The 20,424-nt window shown below is 41.6% G+C and overlaps 1 protein-coding gene across 1 annotated transcript; it reads right to left on the bottom strand.

The window, feature by feature from the left end:
- Positions 1–9,592: 9,592 nt before the first annotated feature.
- Positions 9,593–17,297, bottom strand: mrpl22 (mitochondrial ribosomal protein L22). Its single transcript, XM_029627636.2, has 7 exons — positions 17,227–17,297; positions 17,081–17,123; positions 16,737–16,872; positions 16,526–16,591; positions 11,365–11,442; positions 10,680–10,749; positions 9,593–9,859 (listed from the first exon to the last, which is right to left on the bottom strand). Exons 1-7 carry the CDS (start codon positions 17,252–17,254, stop codon positions 9,651–9,653), a joined length of 630 nt encoding a protein of 209 aa, XP_029483496.1. The 5' UTR covers positions 17,255–17,297; the 3' UTR covers positions 9,593–9,650.
- Between the last annotated feature and the right edge of the window lie 3,127 nt (positions 17,298–20,424).

The raw sequence follows: 20,424 nt of genomic DNA on the forward strand, positions 1-20,424 counted from the left end.
CAAAACAATTATGTCCGGAATACAAAGCGTTATTGTTCGGAGCAAGTCCATCACGGAGTACCACTCTTCATATTTAACAAGGATGGTGGTGGCTGCATTATGTTGTGGGTATACTTGTCATCGGCAAGGAATAGAGATAAGCACAGGCAAAATCCTAGAGGAAAACCTGGCTTTCTATTTTCCACCAGACTCAGAGATTAGACTTTGACATTGTTAATTTAACCAATCTTTGGAGCTAGAAACATAAGCATTCCACTGCACCTGCGATATCTACAAAATGTGTAAGCAAACTAAATGTGATTGGATTGAGGTCCGAGCCCCTGGGCACATGCCTTGCATGCCCTGTTAGTAATTCGGACATGGTTACTACAAGGTTTAGATAGTCTAGCCAGCTAACTTATCTAGCAATCTATAAAATGTTAACTGACATGTGCTAAACGTTTGACTGTCAGTGACTGACATAAGAGTTTAAGGACCAGACATTTAAATGGGTTTGGAATATTTGTGAAAATTGAATAGATGTGAGCATGAAGATTCAGGAGGGGAATAAGAATGGACCGTAAGCAAAGCGCTGCAGATGAAAGATCCAGGGGGTTAAATCTAAATTAAGGCTTTGGAGTCTCAGCTAGACACTGTCCGGCAGTGGTAAATAGGCTGCTGTGATGATGGCAATCCTCAGAAAGCGAACTCCAAGTTAGTCAGACCCTGGAGAGGAAGAGAGCCATTCTGGACGGTTGCGATATAGTTGAGGTAGTACAGGCATCCAACCTTAGACCCCAGAAGAGAAAGCAGAAGCAACAGTGGCAAGGAATAAAACGGAGGAACTAGGCTCAGCTGGGGAGCCAATCCTCTTGGCTGGTTGGGTAGGATTTGGTGTGTGAAGTAGATGGTGTCTGTGAAATGAGGCAGAGACTGAAAGACTGCTTGAGTCAATGCAGGCTCAGAAATGAGCATGTTGTAGGCTATTTATGTCAGAGCAGATGTAGGAATGATAGGTTTAAAAGGACTAGCGTTCAAGGAGTTTGGGATGTCATGTCGAGATTCCTTGGATGCATCGCTGATGCGGAAGGAGTGTCCGGAGAGTTGGTCAGCAGAATAGCCATACAAGGATAGTTTGTCTAAGAATGGAATGGAATCATTGGCAAGGCAATAGAACCAGATTAGGTGATGAATTGTGGCTCAGATGGAGAGTCATGTTGAAATTGTCTTGGCTGTAAGAAGTAGGTGAGTGGTTCGTAAGGGCTGAGGGTAGATAGTAGCCAGAACAGATAAACTAGTGTGGTTCTGCCAAACTGATCAGTTTACTGTGTTTGATGGTGAAGGTACCTGTCAAGGATGGCGATGTCTGACATGCTGTGAAGGGATTTAGGTAGATGATTTGAACTTGGAACATCGCAGGAAGCCAAAGAACGGCAAAAGAAACCAAACCCAGTGTAGAGAGACCGCGATGGAGACGTAACCTGGTCTCATTATCTGGATGCAGGCAGACAGGATGTTAATGGTAATTGGCTGGCGGCAAGTAAAAGTATAGATACCTTAATAGAAAGTTACCCGGTAAAATACTACTTGAGTAAAAGTCAAAGTATTTGGTTCTAAATATATTTAAGTGTCAAAAGTAAAAGTTGAAATAATTTCAAATTCCTTATATAAAGCAAACCAGATGGCAACATGTTCTTGTTTTAGCCAGGGGTACACTCCAACACTCAGACATCATTTACAAACGATGCATTTGTATTTAATGAGTCTGCCAGATCAGAGGCAGTAGGGATGACCATGTGTTCTCTTGATAAGTGTGTGAATTGGACCATTTTCCTGTCTGGTTTAGCACTCAACATGTAACGAGGGGGGGTGGCGGACTTCGGCGAAGTTGGATTGTGGCCGTCAGTCGAAGACTTGAACAGAGGCAGTTGGTTCACTGATCTAGGAGAGGGTCTCAGCTGGTTAGATCCACAGCCGAACCGCTGAAGGAGCGGTTGGAACATAACTGGCTGAGCTGGCTGGGATGTGTGTGTTTATTGCTGATAGGGATGGACAGTGAGACGCTGTGGGGTTGGAGGTCACAGGACCGGAGGTGAAGAGGGAGGTCATCATTGGCAGAGAGAGTGGGTGAGCTGCAGCGTCTAATGGGTGTCGAAGGCAAATCATAACCAGGTTGTTGGAGCACAGTGACAACGGCCGAAGGGGGGCAGAGTGTAGCAGCTAGCAGAGGCAGTGTGGGGATGCATCAGGAGTCACTGGCAGATAGGGGCCAACGGGACCTTGCAGGATCTGCTGGCGAAGCAAAGAAGAGACTGGATGCGAATTGAAGTGGAGTGTTGGGTGGAGGAAGAGCCAGGGCTGCCGTCGAGAGGGTACGATGAGCCAGAGGGTGGGTGGGACTGCCCTGTGGACAGTAGTGAAAACTGGAACGTTGAGGCAATCGGCTCACTGAACTGAGAGAAGGTCACAGCTGTGAAGAAAAGGGGCCGAGCCGCAGCAGGAACAGGTGAAAAACTGCAGGGGTGGTGGTCACAGGACCAGAGGCAAAGATGGAGGTGGAAACTGCTGGAGAGGGAACATGTAACACCATGGGATCAGCGGTGACGGGCCAGCGGGGCCTGAGGTGAGGAGAGCGGACATCACAGGCAGAGAGGGGGTGAGCCGCTGCACAGGACCAGAGGGGCCTGAGGTGGGAAGAGCTGCTAGAGGCTGTGAAGATGGAGCTGGATAGGTAGCTGCAAGGCGAGAGCGGTTGGCAGAGAAGACTTGACTGGAGCATACCTCCATTATACTTTAATTTAAAAAATATATATACAGTGGGGCAAAAAAGTATTTAGTCAGCCACCAATTGTGCAAGTTCTCCCCCTTAAAAATATGAGAGAGGCCTGTAATTTTCATCATAGGTACACTTCAACTATGACAGACAAAATGAGTAAAGAAATCCAGAAAATCACATTGTAGGATTTTTTATGAATGTATTTGCAAATTATGGTGGAAAATAAGTATTTGGTCACCTACAAACAAGCAAGATTTCTGGCTCTCACAGACCTGTAACTTCTTCTTTAAGAGGCTCCTCTGTCCTCCACTCGTTACCTGTATTAATGGCACCTGTTTGAACCTGTTTGAACCTGTTATCAGTGTAAAAGACACCTGTCCACAACCTCAAACAGTCACACTCCAAACTCCACTATGGCCAAAGAGCTGTCAAAGAACACCAGAAACAAAATTGTAGACCTGCACCAGGCTGGGAAGACTGAATCTGCAATAGGTAAGCAGCTTGGTTTGAAGAAATCAACTGTGGGAGCAATTATTAGGAAATGGAAGACATACAAGACCACTGATAATCTTCCTCGATCTGGGGCTCCACGCAAGATCTCACCCCGTGGGGTCAAAATGATCACAAGAACGGTGAGCAAAAATCCCAGAACCACACGGGGGGACCTAGTGAATGACCTGCAGAGAGCTGGGACCTAAGTAACAAAGCCTACCATCAGCAAGGGCATTGAAGATTAAATGTGGCTGGGTCTTTCAGCATGACAATGATCCAAACACACCGCCCGGGCAACGAAGGAGTGGCTTCGTAAGAAGCATTTCAAGGTCCTGGAGTGGCCTAGCCAGTCTCCAGATCTCAACCCCATAGAAAATCTTTGGAGGGAGTTGAAAGTTTGTGTTGCCCAGCAACAGCCCCAAAACATCACTGCTCTAGAGGAGATCTGCATGGAGGAATGGGCCAAAATACCAGCAACAGTGTGTGAAAACCTTGTGAAGACTTACAGAAAATGTTTGACCTCTGTCATTGCCAACAAAGGGTATATAACAAAGTATTGAGATAAACTTTTGTTATTGATCAAATACTTATTTTCCATCATTATTTGCAAATACATTCATTAAAAATCCTACAATGTGATTTTCTGGATTTTTTTTCTCATTTTGTCTGTCTTGTTAAAGTGTACCTATCATGAAAATTACAGGCCTCTCTCATCTTTTTAAGTGGGATAACTTGCACAATTGGTGGCTGACTAAATACTTTTTTACCCCACTGTATATACACTAATAAATCAATACCCTACCATCTAAGCCTACACTCACTAAGAACCCACCACCTTACACCACTATTTAAATATATATAGTCCTACCTTAGGCCAACAGGCTGAAAGGATGCGACACCACCACTCAACACACCCTGTAACTCTTCTGACATCAAGTCTCGTACACCCAAATACCTCTGCAGCTGCCACCACAACCTCCATTTTATGTGACTTATGGTCCATCCCTGCAGTACAGATGATAACCATTGCTATAAATGCAAAAAATCCAATCTTACTGAAACATATATCACTTGTTGGCCTATCCCCCTCTACTGGTACAGATCTACACTCACACTACTCTCAGGATCCCTCCCCCCAATCTTCCTCTACTTTCTTCACTGTCTCAGACAACTTCTGCACTGCTAGGACCCTGGAAACCTCAACATGCTTCTCTGGCACCGGACATTTCTGATCCCCAGCCCCATGGGCACCCTCACAATTAACACATACTACTACTTTCCCCAATACTACACATTCCTTTGTCTCATGCCCTTCTGCACACTTCCTCACACCTAGGAACCTCCCTCCTACACACTGCTGCCACATGCCCATGAGCTTGACACCTGTAACAAGGTAATGTATTCGGCACAAAGGTTTGTAAAGAATAACTTCTATATCGTAACATCACTTTGTCAGGCAAAGACTCAACAACAAAACTCAAAAGAACACACGACTGTTTCACCACTCACGTCACACTGTCTGCGTCTCACTAAACGACGAGCATCACAAACACCGGGAAACTTCCCCTTCAGTTGGTCAACTTTCACAATTACTGCTACCCCAGTAACCACTCCTTTCAATGCCACCCTTTTCTTGAGAGCAAAACAATTCACATCGCTTGTACCCATTAGTTTAATGCAGCAGAAACACAAACACTTATCACAAGCCCACTTCTGGTTACCGTCACCGATTCCACAGCACCCAACTGTTTTCACCCACCCTGATACCACAAATGGATCAGCCAAAAGGTAAGGGTCCACTTCTTCCAAAAAGACTGATTAGCAATGAGTTGCAGCTAATGCTTGTTGAGGACCTGGTTCAAGGCAACTAGTTAAAGTGGTCTGGTCCTCTCTCCTGAATGTGTTCATTCTTAACACCATGAAAACTGCCGACACATGTTGTGTATTCTACTGTGCTATCTCTCAACAGTAGGTTGAGACTCCGAATGATTACCCCCCCCCAAAAAAATATAATTTGGTCAGTGCCCCTACACGCAGCACAGACTGTGTATAGGCATAGGCTGCACTGCATGTCAGCATTTGTTATACTGCATACATAACATCTCAGTCGTACAGTATGCAAGTCTGTGATTGTGCTGTGTTTTACTAAGGTGTGAGTGGGGATAAAAAAGAAACAGAAGCAAGAACAGCTGCTATACTTTTGGTAGTTCTGCTGAGCATTGTGCTCTGAGAACAAGGTGAGAGTCATTGACTCTAACCTGAAATTGAGGGCACTTGTCTGCTTAAATTGGGTCCGGAAAGTGGCATTTTATTTCAAAATACACTCAAAGCCATTTGGAGCCGACATGGGCTTGGCTGGATGAAGTGACAGACAAATCAGACAGGCTGGACAGATCTGTAACATAAAGAGTGGGGAACTAAAGGGCAATTAGGAACAGCAGTGACCCAGCTCCAGGCCTCTCCTGCTCCCACAACCTGTGGCCTTTAGAAGATGGGAAAGACCTTTATATACACAGAAACTGTAAACAATTTTGTCAGAGAATGGTGGAGCGTGCTGATGGGTTGTATAAGTCAAAATATCAAGGTGAATGCCAGTCAACGGGTAACATTGGGAAACTGACTATAAAAATGTTAACAATTATCTCACTTTAGATGCAGATTAAGATACAGAGCGGTGCTCCTTTGGAGAATACACTGTCAATGCTAGACCACTTCTTCTTTACAATAATGTTTTAAAGCATTATCAAGTCGCACCGTTTTCTAAATGCAGTCAGGCCCCTAGGACAGCCCTTTCCACACTCATAACAATCAAAGATCCAGAAGTAAATGGAGCATAGAAATGGGAGCTGGTGTGACCGGATTACACATGGGAAGACGGTTTGGTTCCTGTTGTCATCCAAAACCAGACACTGTCAGGGGAGTCCCAACTTGAAGGGGATTTGGCTGTTGGATTCAAAGAATGGAAGCAAGCCAAAATGTCTATTCAGCCACAATGATGTGCCTCTTAACAAGGTTTTCGTTTTGATTCTGGGGTTGAGGGATTTCAGCAGTGCTTTGCACAGATCAAAACATAATGCAATGTCATAACGCAGTCTCATGATAAATAAGACAAGTTTATACTCTTCCAAAAAAATAATCTGCGTGCATGACCAACGTTGAAATGGAGTTTTGATCTTGCTTTGCAGTTGCTAGAGTACAAAAGAATCTAATAGTTTGGTCTCTGACAATGGAAATGCCGGACCAATTCATCGGTCTTCCTTTTCCAACTGATTAATACAGTCCATAGAGTATAATAGTATAATTTCATTTTGTATTTTTAATAACACCAGTCATTCAGATAGAGGATATTTATAAACGTTCTACTAAAAATAAATGTGACGTTAACTGCAAGTGGCTCTGTAATAATACAAAATAAATATTTTATACACTACATACGGCAGACAGAGTGGGAGGGTCGTCACAATGACCAAAAGTATATGGACACGTGCTCGTCAAGCATCAAATTCCAAAATCATGGGCATTAATATGGAGTTGGAACCACCTTTGCTACAACAACAGCCTCCACTCTTCTGAGAAGGATTTCCACTAAATGTTGAAACATTGCTGCGGGGACTTCCTTCCATTCAGCCACAAGAGCATTAGTGGCAGTGATGTTGGGCGATTAGGCCTGGCTTGCAGTCAATGTTCCAATTCATCCCAAAGGTGTTCGATGGAGTTAAGGTCAGGATAAATTTTTGTATTGACCTTGCTTTGTGCACGGGGGCACTGTCATGCTGAAACAGGAAACAGCCTTCCCCAAACTGTTGCCACAAAGCTGGAAGCACAGAATAGTCTAGAACGTCATTGTATGCTGTAGCATTAAGATGTCCCTTCACTGGAACTAAGTGGCCTAGCCTGAACCATGAAAAACAGCCACAGACCATTTTGCCTCCTCCACCAAACCTTACAGTTGGTACTAGGCATGCAGGCAGGTAGCATTCTCCTGGCATCCACCAAACCCAGATTAATCTGTCGGACTGCCAGAGAAGGCATTTTCACTGTTCCAGAGTCCAATGGAGGCGAGCTTTATACCACTCAAGCCGACGCTAGTCTTTGCGCATGGTGATCTTACACTTGTGTGCGGCTGCTAGGCCATGGAAACCGACTTCAGTACGGAACTTGGTAGTGAGTGTTGCAACAGAGGACAGGCAATTTTTACACAGACGCGTTCTTTGAGCTAGTGTGGCCTACCACTTCAAGGCTGAGCCGTTGTTTCTCCTACACATTTCCATTTCACAATAACAGCATTTACAGTTGACCAGGGCAGCTCAAGAAGGGTAGAAATTTGACGAACTGACTTGTTAGAAAGGTGGCATCCTATGACGGTGCCACGTTGAAAGTCACTGTGCTCTTCAGTTAGGCCGTTCCACTGCCAATGTTTGTCCTTGAGATTGCATGGCTGTGTGCTCGATTTTATATACCTGTCAGCAACGGGTGTGGCTGAAATAGCCAAGTCCACGAATTTGAAGCAGTGTCCAAATACTTTTGAATACATACATACATACATACATACAGTTGAAGTCAGAAGTTTACATACACCAAATACAATTAAACTCAGTTTTTCACAATTCCTGACATTCAATCCTAGTGAAGATTCCCTGTCTTAGGTCAGTTAGGATCACCACTTTATTTTAAGAATGTGAAATGTCAGAATAATAGTGGAGAGAATGGTTTATTTAAGCTTTTATTTCTTTCATCATATTCCCAGTGGGTCAGAAGTTTACGTACACTCAATTAGTATTTGGTAGCATTGCCTTTAAATTGTTTAACTTGGGTCAAACGTTTCGGGTAGCCTTCCACAAGCCTTCCAAAATAAGTTGAATTTTTTCTCATTCCTCTTGACAGGTAACTGAATCAGGTTTCTAGGCCTCCTTGCTCGCACACGCTTTTCAGTTCTTCCCACAAATGTTCTATAGGATTGAGGTCAGGGCTTAATGATGGCCACTCCAATACCTTGACTTTGTTGTCCTTAAGCCATTTTACCACAACTTTGGAAGTATGTTTGGTGTCATTGTCCATTTGGAAGACTCATTTGTGACCAAGCTTAAACTTGACTGATGTCTTGAGATGTTGCTTCATTATATCCACATACTTTTCCTGCGTCATGATGCCATCTATTTTGTGAAGTGCACCAGCCCTCCTGCATCAAAGCACCCCCACAACATGATGTTGCCACCCCCGTGCTTCACCGTTGGGATGGTGTTCTTCGGCTTGCAAGCATCCCCTTTTTTCCTCCAAACATAAATGGTCATTATGGCCAAATCATCAGACCAGAGGACATTTCTCCAAAAAGTATGATCTTTGTCCCCATGTGCAGTTGCAAACAGTAGTCAGGCTTTTTTATGGCAGTTTTGGAGCAGTGGCTTCTTCCTTCCTGAGCAGCCTTTAAGGTTGTCGATATAGGACTCGTTTTACTGTGGCTATAGATACTTTTGTACCAGTTTCCTCCAGCATCTTCACAAGGTCCTTTGCTGTTGTTCTGGGATTGATATTCACTTTTCACACCAAAGTACATTCATCTCTAGGAGACAGAACGCGTCTCCTTCATGAGCGGTGTGACAGCTGTGTGGTCCCATGGTGTTAATACTTGCGTATTATGGTTTGTACAGATGAATGTGGTACTTTCAGGTGTTTGAAAATTGCGCCCAAGGATGAACCAGACTTGTGGCGATCTACAATTTTTTTTCTGAGTTCTGGCTGATTTAATTTGATTTTCCCATTAAGTCAAGCAAAGAGGGACTGAGTTTGAAGGTAGGCCTTGAAATACATCCACAGGTACACCTCCAATTGACTCAAATGTCATCAGAAGCTTCTAAAGCCATGACGTCATTTTCTGGAATTTTCCAAGCTGTTTAAAGGCACAGTCAACTTAGTGCATGTAAACTTCAGACCCACTGGAATTGATACAGTGAAATAATCTGTCTCAACAATTGTTGGGAAAATGATTTGTGTTGTTTCTGTTGCATATCCTAACTCCCCGCGACAACTTAGGAGAGTGGGGTCACGGCCATGGTCAGCATTTATCAACAGCGAACCTGGAGCATTTATGGTTAAATGCTTTGCTCAAGGGCACATCGACAGATTTTTCATCTTGTCGGCTCGGGGTTTGAAACTAGCAACTTTTAGGCTACTGGCCCAACGCTCTAACCACTAGGCTATATACAGCCTCTAAGAGCTTATGCTTTGACTAAAATGTTAATGTAAACAATTAACTGCTGGGTGCGATCAAAAGCAGACAATCTCACAACAAAAACATACTACTTATAAATCCTAAATGAGAAAAGCCAGAATCGTAAAAACAATCCCTCAAATATGATACATTATTTATTTACAACATATCAAATCACAAACAGTAATAGTTTCCCTAGAGTGCGTGGATAATGGTGCGACTCTTGAGCTGTTCAACGTAATTCTTGGCCTGGTCGAAGCCAGTCTTCTGTTCTGCCTTCGGTGGAAGCCCCTCCACCAGCTTGACAAAGTAGTGGCAGTGCACTTTATCCATGATCCCAAACATTCCTCTGCCATGGTAACGGATACGTTTCAGGTACTTCCCCTTGTTGGAGAATGATTCCGCTGAAGTGAGGGAGAAGGGGATAAAGAGTGCGTGAAAGAGTGTGTGTGTGTGAGACAGACATATAGAACACAATGACACATTTCTCATTCTGGAATTGCATTTGAATGTCAAACACATCAGAATAAAGATATTTCTGTTTCCATTTGTTTATCTATAATAACCTCTGAATTACATTTGCATAAATCATACCCAGCCTCTCTGAAGTGAAGAAAAGTATGTATTTTCAGGCATCTAAAATTACATCCCTATTGTGATTTTTCAATAAATTTCCATTGCTTTTTCCATTTGAAAACAGTCAGGATGTGATTAGAATGCAGCATACACCCTTTTATGATCACCATCACTTTTTTCTAACCTTGTTAACAATTTACATTCAGGAATTCAATCATGCTATTTAGGGCACGCATGGGCAATTTCTGCCATACATTTTATTGTGAGAGGATTCTCACAAGATGTTATGTGTATGAAGTTGTGTATCAGAGACTATCTGCACTGACTAGTATCCACACATCCCAAACACAAACACTCAGTCAACACTGCTGTTCTATGATACTGTTCTATTATATACCATTTATTCTACTATGTGACCGAGACACTGCCCACATATTTTTAAAACAGTATTATTACTATGCATACTACCTCTATTACTTATTTTGTACCTGACTCTTCATTATTATTAATATTGATTAACGTACTGCAATAAGGGAGCTAGCACACAAGCATTTTGCTGCGCCTTTTATACTTGCTGTGAACTGTGTGTGAGACGAATACAATTTGATGTGTAAGATTTCAAGAAGATGTACGACAGTTGACACTTACCAACATATAAATTGGACTTGTATTCCACATTGTGATTCCTGACTGCCATCTCCTGGGCTTCCAAGAGAACCTTAAAAATACAACAACGTATCACATCATGAAAGGAAGACGGGCCAAACACTGACAAGTCATACGAGTGTGTTTTGTCAGTATAACTATAGAACTACTGGACATGAGCACATCACACAGACAGGTCACCCGTGATATAAATCAGTATTTGACGTCCATCCATGTCCGAGGACAACGGGAGATGATGTGGAAACAAGGCCACTAGGGGCAACAGTGAGCGCTGTTACCTTCAAGTAGGTTTCGGTTTTGCTAGGGCGTTGTTGACGGGGATGGCAGATGGGCGCAAGCATCTGCCCCTGGTTCAAAAGGTAAGCATCTGCCCCTGGTTCAAAAGGTAAGCATCTGCCCCTGGTTCAAAAGGTAAGCATCTGCCCCTGGTTCAAAAGGTTGCATGTTCAAATCCAGTGATAAAAAGTTGTTTTTGATATTCTTGTTTTAAGACTAGGCATCAAATGCCTAAACTTAACCTTCGGAATTTGACGTTTGAGAAACATGAATGGATGTCTAATTCTGATTTGAGTCTGTGAAAGCTTGTTGCATCACAAGCCTAAATGTTGCATTGTTTTCCAAAACTAGCTAAAGCATGCTGTAGAAAGTCACATGGATTAAAACATACCTCTTTCATGATCTTTGCCCCCTTTTTGTCATTGAACTCAAGCTGTGCAATGGCCTCGTCAATAGTCATTCCTCTGATCTGTTGGAAGAATACAGAAGAGGAAGTCAACCAATAGCGGACGCATAAAAATGGCAGGCCCCATGCACTTAACACAAATGCCTTGTTGGCCAAGTTCGCCTTATTATACATTGCTCTCCATTACTCTTTTCATATTATCGTCAGCACAGTATACATGATCCCAATTTTACCTCCAAGACACTGCCGATTTAAAAAACGAAAGAGTAGATTGTGCTGATTTACTGGTGCATTGAACCATGTTGCACGCTATAGTTTAAAAACTCTGATAGTGCTAAAACAATGTCATATCTAAATTGACATCTTTATGTACCTTTGGCATAATACTTTATCATTTTAAAAACTGTTCAATGCACCCGTTTTTATCTCAATACCAAAATCATCTGACAAACAATTAAGTAACTTACCGTAATCGTTTTAAATTAAAATGGTACTAAAATAGCAAAGAGCAATTTCTCAAGCAACAATTTTGGTAGGACTGTCGGAGTGGTCTGAGTTGGGAGGGGAAACAGAAAACTAGCCGTTATTGGCAGAGAGGTTTGAAACTCTTTCTTATGTGTCTATTTACTAATCACGTGAGATCACCAGGCAGGCCAAAACTCCATCCCATCAAAACAGGCATTCACTTTCATAGTATTACGCCAACCTCAGTGTGGAAATATATATAAAAGCACAGGTAAATAATATTTGACTGCATTAAACAAAATAGCATACTTAAAAGGACAACCTACAAGTAAGGCTGTCAGAGAAGGTCAGCCTTACATTATATTGTTTTATGACAACCAATCTATGGGACAGGCACAAGGAAGGCACTGGACAACAACCCACTAGGAAAGTGAAAGCAGGGAAGGCCATAGCTGTGTATACAACGATGCTATCCCTCTTGGACAACATCGTAGCGTAAAAACCCACCACATGTGCGTCACGAATCTTGAATAAGATTCTATTTGAAATTACTTGACATTTTTGCAGGGCATTGGACCTTAGAGCCTACCATTGGGAATTTCAGTCAAAAAATCCACAGGAAAGCATTATTCAAGGCTTTTATCCCCCCCATTAAAATAATTCCAATTGCAAATTAACACTTTCATTCATTGATGAAAAGACCAGTCCACGGAAATACATATGGCCGTAATGCTTATCGGTCTATAGCTTAATTAGCATAATTGTGGAATTAAATTGCCACGTGTATTTACGTTAGGCACGTCTTTTATTTATCACACATGCACAACAAAGACAGACAGAGCCTATTTTGAGCAGAATATCACCTCAGACAACACTAGAGCTGCTGCAGCGCTTCAGCTCATTGCTGCTTGAGTGCAACATGTGCTTTTATAAGACCAGTCACTGCGCAATATTTCTAAAAATGCAATTGTGTGTTAAACTTGGATGGCCACAATTAAAAAGAGTTACTTTTTTTTAATTAAAATTGAAGTGCCACTCCCAGTAGACATTCAAGTGCATAGGGAACAGTAGACAAGCTATAAGAGATGCTCAGAAATACCTTACTTAAGTGTTCAGACCTTTTGCTATGAGATTTGAAATTGAGCTCAGGTGCATCTTGTTTCCATTGATCATCTTTCTACAACCTGATTGCAGCATTGAAGGTCCCCAAGAACATTGTGGCCTCCATCATTCTTAAATGGAAGAAGTTTGGAACCAACAACACTCTTCCTAGACCTTGCCGCCGGGTGAAAATGCGAAATCAGGGGAGAAGGGCCTTGGTCGGGAAGGTGACCAAGAACCCGATGGCCACTGACAGAGCTCCAGAGTTTCTCTGTGGAGATGGGAGAACCTTCCAGAAGGACAACCATCTCTGCAGCACTCCACCAATCACACCTTTTATGGTAGAGTGGATAGATGGAAGTCACTCAGTAAAAAGAAACATGACAAGCTGCTTGGAGTTTGCCAAAAGGCACCTAAAGGACTCTCCGACCATGAGAAACAACATTCTCTGGTCTGATGAAACCATAATTGAACTCTTTAGCCTGAATAAGCATCACATCTGGAAGAAACCTGGCACCATCCTTACGGTGAAGCATGGTGGTGGCAGCATCATGCTGTGGGGATGTTTTTCAGTGTGTTTTAGTCAGGTTTGAGGGGAAAATGAATGAAGCAAAGTACAGAGATTCATGAAAACCTGCTCAGGACCTCAGACTGAACAACGACCCTATGCACACAGCCAAGACAAAGCAGGATTGGTATCGGGACAAGTCTCTGAATGTTCTTGAGTGTCCCAGCCAGAACCCGGACTTGAACATGATCGAACATCTCTGGAGACCTGAAAATAGCTGTGCTGCAACACTCCCCATAAAAACTGACAGAGCTTGAGGATCTGCAGAAAAGAATGGGATTAAAAAATAAAAACAATTCTTAAATACAGGTGTCCAACATTGTAGCTGAGTAAAGGGTCTGAATTAGAGGTCGACCGATTATGATTTTTCAACGCCGATACCGATTATTGGAGGACCAAAAAGGTCAATATCGATTAATCGGACAATTTTTTTTTATTTGTAATAATGACAATTACAACAATACTGAATTAACACTTATTTTACCTTAATATAAAACATCAAAATCAATTTAGCCTCAAATAAATAATGAAACCTGTTCAATTTGGTTTAAATAATGCAAAAACAAAAAAGTGTTAGAGAAGTAATATGTGCCATGTAAAAAAGCTAACGTTTAAGTTCCTTGCTCAGAACATGAGAACATATGAAAATTGGTGGTTCCTTTTAACATGAGACTTCAATATTCCAAGGTAAGAGGTTTTAGTTAATATAGTATTTATAGGACTCTCTCTCTCTATACCATTTGTATTTCATATACCTTTGACTATTGGATGTTCTTATAGGCACTATAGTATTGCCAGTGTAACAGTATAGCTTCCATCCCCCTCCTCTCCCCTACCTGGGTTCGAACCAGGAACACATCGACAACAGCCACACTCGAAGCATCGTTACCCATCGCTCCACAAAAGCCGCGGCCCTTGCAGCGCAAGGGGAATAACTACTCCAAATCTAAAAGCGAGTGACGTTTGAAACAGTATTAGCGCACACCCAGCTAACTAGGTAGCCATTTCACATTGGTTACACCAGCCATTAGGCTGATAGGCTTGAAGTCATAAACAGCGCTGTGCTTGCGAAGAGCTGATGGCAAAATACACGAAAGTGCTGTTTGAATGAATGATTACGGGCCTGCTGCTGCTCAATCAAATCAGACTTAATTATAACATAATAACACACAGAAATACGAGCCTTTGGTCATTAATATGATCGAATCCGGAAACTATCATTTCGAAAACAAAACGTTTATTATTTCAGTGAAATACAGAACCGTTCTGTATTCTTTTATTTTTAATGGGTGGCATCCCCAAGTCTAAATATTCTTGTTACATTGCGCAACCTTCAATGTATGTCATAATTATGTACAATTCTGGCAAATTAGTTCGCAATGAGCCAGGCAGCCCAAACTGTTGCATATACCCTGACTCTGCATGCAATGAACGCAAGAGAAATGACAATTTCACCTGGTTAATATTGCCTGCTAAACTGGATTAGTAGTTATAACTAGTGATTATGATTGATTGTTTTTTATAAGATAAGTTTAATGCTAGCTAGCAATTTACCTTGGCTTCTACTGCGTTCGCGTAACTGGCAGGCTACTCGTGGAGTGCAATGGTTAGAGTGTTGGACTAGTTAACTGTGCGGTTGCAAGATTGGAACCTCTGAGTTGACAAGGTGAAAATCTGTCGTTCTGCCCCTGAACAAGGCAGTTAACCCACAGTTCCTAGGCAGTCATTGGAAATAAGAATGTGTTCTTAACTGACTTGCCTAGTTAAATAAAAGGTATAAAAAAATTAATAATCGGAAATCGGCGCCCAAAAGTACCTAATTAATCGGCCATTACGATTAATCGGTCGACCTCTAGTCTGAATCATTATGAAAGTGGTTTTTATAAATGACTGTTTCATGACTACTGATCAATTCATGTATATATTCATAATTAGGAGGTTATCCGTTTGAAAACCTTTTTATTTTTGTAATTATGTATTGTATTGGTTTTTGTGGCTTCCAACCACACCATTTCTTTGTATTATCTGTATTGCTGTCCATCACTTTATTTCTTTGTTTCAAATAAACTTTAATTGACCAGAAGCCAAAGGCACAATCCTAGTCACATTAGAAACACATCCTAGTTGTTGCATCATTAGATTCCCCCTCTTTCAAAGATCTTAGTCGAGATTTTGATCTCTGTTACATATGGAACCACATCAGGTACGCCGTTTAGATGTTTTTGCACAAATTGCATTTTGGCAAATGTTTTATTGGATGCTTCATTAAAAGGAATTGCATATACAACCTAAACAGGACCTTCAAATCAAATGTTTTGGATGGGTGGAGTTTGGCTTGCCTGGTGACATTAGACAGTATAAGTTAATATAGCCCAATAATAGAGTTCCAAACCCCTCTTCCAATAACAGCTTGTTTTCAGATTACATATCCCTTCCCAGTCAGACCACTCCCAGACAGTCATAGCTTGAGAAATTATTTTTTGCAAAATAAAAGGTTGTTTCTTTCTGATTATTTTAATGGAAAAGTATTACAGTAAGGTCCTCAACTGAAATTAGAGAAATTATTTGATAAGAGAAATTGGCTGCATTGGGCCTTTAAACAGACGTTTCAAACGTGGGTCTGCTGCATATGCCTTAAATTACATCCTCTCTGCTCCACCTCATGTCATAATAAAAGTCCTGCATGTGTGCAAGCATATTGAATTAAATTGATTGGTGCATGCGTGGCAAGGCAAAAAATAAAAAACTGCCGATGCTCTCCTTTACAAGACCTTAGTAAACCAGGGATCTCTTTACAAGAGGCAAAAGCCCTTGCACAGAAAAGAGTGAGGAGAGCCATGGTGAACTTGTTATGTTTCCAAGAGGGACAAGAAGACTAAGTAAAGAAAGTACATTTATGAGATTTTGAATATTGCATCTAAAGAGTAAGAATACGCAGTAAAATCTGTTATGTCTAGGGCTATCTGGAAGGTGTTCAACATGTTGCTTTTACATTCAAACCTTTACACTCACCATATTTGCTAGATACCACATCTTGTCCTTGCTGTACTTGATTTGCCTCCTGCAGTGGTGCACCTCCTGTGAAATAAATATATTGGTCTGTATTTAGTATATCGCAACAACTGAAAACAATAAAATGGTCAGATATGGAATGATTTCCATCGGTATACATGTTTTATTTAACCATAACTACTGTATGTATCACTTGGTTGTTGGAACTCACTGCAGGTCTTCGTGCTTCATCAGGCTGCTGTGGTGGGAACATTTGCAGGTTCTTCCTGTCCCAGTTCTTGTTGACATCTAATGCGGCGCTGGTGTGGATGCAGGGGAGCTTCTGGGTTTTACCAAAGGCAAACAGCCTGGATAGAGAAGAGAACTTCGCTAAGACGCTAACGTTAGCTAGCTAACGTTTGATAAGTTATAGACAGAAAGAGGTGCAATACAAAAAATCTGGCAAATACTTGTAATAGGTATAATTATGAAGTTGTAAGCACATATAACTTCACTGCTTGATTTGTCCTTCACTGAAATTACAGCGCTGTTAACTCGTGTGCTGGTTCTCCTTACCTTGAGCGTATCTGCCCAGCAACACTCCTGAGTAGTGTGAACCCTATAAAACATAACCTATGTTTAGTTAATTCTAAACCACACTTTAGAAGAGGTAGAGAATGAAATAGACACTGGCATTTCAAGTACAATACTATTAAACTTACCACCGCCTACCGTTACGGAGGTCGCCATGTTGAATGTATGACGTCGTCCACACGTTCTGCTTTACGGCAAGTGCACGCGAGACTGTCGTCGCTACTTACCACAACCACACATTCATAAACTCCGCCTATTTATAAAATGTATTTTCTTAAAATCTGATTTTAAACCTAACCTTAACACACTGTCAACCTTATGCCTAACCATAACTTTAAATTACAACTAAAAAGCAATTTTCTGTTTTTATCATTTTTTGGTCTAAGGTAACTAGTGGAAATGCAAAGATGCTGGTACTCCTTCTCAGGGCTCCGTCGCCTATCTTCTTCTTGAAATTTGTATTGGCAGATCGCAACCAACTAAAAGGTGCATACACCGTCATCTACTTTACTGGAGTGCGTGGCCGATAACGGCCTCCCTATTAATATATGTATCTTATTTAGCCCTATGTTTCCGCCTACTGTTCTGGAGTGTGAATTCATTACACTTTATGACACAAAAAGGGAAGGGACAAAGGACTGGAAAAGGAAGCAAAATTGCCCTACCAACACCCGTTAAAACCTTGCCACTAACACACCTTGTAACTCTTCTGCAGTAAAATCTCATACACCCAAGTATTTCTCTGTAGCTACCACCACATCTACTTTCTATTATTTCAGTTCCATTTCTGCGGTATAGTTGATAACCATGGCTATGAACGCTCAGAAAGCAACCTTACTGGCGCATGTTATTCCTATCACTCTATTAGCCCGGTTTACTCACAGGGAGCCTCTTAGGATCCCTCGCCCTGGACCCATCTTCCTCTACTTCTCTCTTCACTTCCTCAGCATATGAGGCTATTTATATACTAGATCTACACTAAAAATAATCTAGACATTATCTTCCATTTCTTTTAGACTAGCATTTGGCTTTCAACAACAAAGATTTGTAATAACCTTGTCTATCTCTCCAACATTTGCAACATTGTTTCAATACTGAAATTCGATCTCCAGTGGTAATGAATGTGTCAGGGTTCGGGACGAGACAGACAGGCTGGCTGGCAGCTTTTCTCATCCAGTCGAAATCATGACTCAGGATCATTTTATGGATATACACAAAGAAATGTCAATAGAAAAACACGAAATGCAGCTTCAGTTTGAAGTGATTGTGTTAGCTGTGTAGTTTGCTATCTTTTCTGAACAGTGGCCTAGTGAGAGAGCAAATGTTCTATGCCAGATGAAATTTCACATCATTAGCTCATTGTAATGGATGTACCCCACAAAAATCACTAGAAAACAGCTTAAACAAATGCAAAAACAGCTACGTTTGTGTTATTCTGCCTGCACTGTTCGACGTGACAGTGTTAGCCAAAGTTGGCTAACTAGCAAGCAAGAGATAAGAACGTTGCCAGCCAACATGGCAACAGAACATTTAGATCAAATGACTGGATCGAGTCCATAGATTTAGAACGAAAGACTTAGGGCGTGTTGGTAAATTCACTCTGGCTATCTATTCCGATTTTAGAGCACCCTCGTCTGAGTGTGCCAGAGAGCAGAATAACTCATGAATTTCCAAACGCTCAACACCCATTGAATATGACCGGTGCCAGTAAACGTTGGGCAAAAACAGTGTAATTAAATTGTTGCCAGTATTACAGTTATAGTCACCAACGTGCTGGATAACATGAACATTTGATTCCATTCCAGCCATTACAATGAGCCCATCCTCCTATAGCGCCTCCCACCAGCCTCCTCTGGTGAGTCCACTGTAAGTAAGAAGGGGAAACTGTAGTTAAACAGGAGGTCAAAACCTGAGAATTCTACCTGGTGTTGATAGTGTTAGTGTATATTTTCCAAACTTTTGGAAGGAGAGACAAGGAAGATGTGTTCATCTGATGCCAAGGATAGACACATCTTCCTTGTCTCTCCCTTCACCAGCTGGTTTTGAAGCATGAGTAAGTGAGGTATTGCTGCCGCAGGAGAAGGAGAGACCGGGAAGATATGTCTATTCTCTGTGTCGAATGAAAAATTAATGGGAGCTAGGAAAGGAAAGGCTAAAAAAGAAAGATAAGGAAGCTAGGGAAGGAGGAAAGAGACCTACGAAAGGAAGTAAGTAAGAATAGAAGATGTTTCTCAACATGTCTGCATTAATGTGGATGCTATGATTATGGATAATCATGAATGAATTGTGAATGATAAAATGTGAGAAAGTTACAGAGGAACTAAGATCCTACCCCCCACAACAAATGCAAATCTCCCATGGTATTAGTATTGATGAGAGGTTAGCATGTTTTGTTGTAGCCTCTAACTTTCTTACTCATCATTATTCATTATTTTTCTTAATCATGGCATTTTCATGATTAATTTTGAAGTGTTCAAAAACATCTTACTGTATCTACTCACTTAGAAAGAAAATTACTCCAGTCATCATTCAGCATTCAGTTTCTGTAGGTCGTTATCAATAAAACGTCACAACACGTTGCAGAGCGTTCAATTTGCCTGCTGGGGGGCATGGAGACCCCCAGCTCTGCTAAAACCATTGACATCTAACTGCGTGTTGTTTTCAAGGGATTGTTAAATAAATCTTAACTATTTGGTTGTAATACCATCACCTCTTGAAGAGCATAGTCACAACTACAAATTTCAGATTATTCCATGCAAAACAATTGCGCACTTTAGTTCTATCAGAGTTATTCAGCAAGTTACTGCATGCTTTCCATTGTTACGAATCCCTTTTGGCCCGACAGTCTAGGGGGGATGGTAATGAGACCCGTAACATAACTCATGCAAATTATTATTGTGACAAAGTAAAAGTGTGCACGAAATAACCACGACAACAGAAATCTACCGTCAAACTCTAGGTTTATTTATAAACACAGTAATGGGGGGGGAGCAGGAAAAGGGGCTGAGCTGGACCCAAGGAAAGAAACAATAAGTATTCAAAAACACCCCTAAGCTAGACTAGCCTACTTTAACAACAGCTAACTAACTAACCAAAAATACAGTGGGTGGTCCGCCCAGTTCTAACTAGTGTATTTAACAAAGTTCACCTACGGGTAGTGTATGCCCATGGGCGACTTGTCTTGGTTTCCCCCTTTTCCCACCAGCAACACACAAATACCATAACCAAAAACAATACTCACAGGTGATGACAAAGTACTATGGAGGTGCTTTAAACAAAAGAGAGGTTAAGACACAAAGCGAGAGTGAAACACAGAGACCTACAGA

The sequence above is a fragment of the Oncorhynchus nerka genome, linkage group LG22 (assembly GCF_034236695.1).
Source record: "Oncorhynchus nerka isolate Pitt River linkage group LG22, Oner_Uvic_2.0, whole genome shotgun sequence".
Classification (NCBI taxonomy): Eukaryota; Metazoa; Chordata; class Actinopteri; order Salmoniformes; family Salmonidae; genus Oncorhynchus; species Oncorhynchus nerka.

Bases quoted from the DNA above. Each gene is read 5' to 3' on its own strand.
- mrpl22 (XM_029627636.2), bottom strand. From the start codon at position 17,254: ATGGCGACCTCCGTAACGGTAGGCGGTG. The intron at 16,873-17,080 runs GTAAGGAGAACC...TTCTCTATCCAG, and splicing joins GCTGGGCAGATACGCTCAAG to GCTGTTTGCCTTTGGTAAAA. The intron at 10,750-11,364 runs GTATGTTTTAAT...TGTATTTTTAAG, and splicing joins GGGCAAAGATCATGAAAGAG to GTTCTCTTGGAAGCCCAGGA.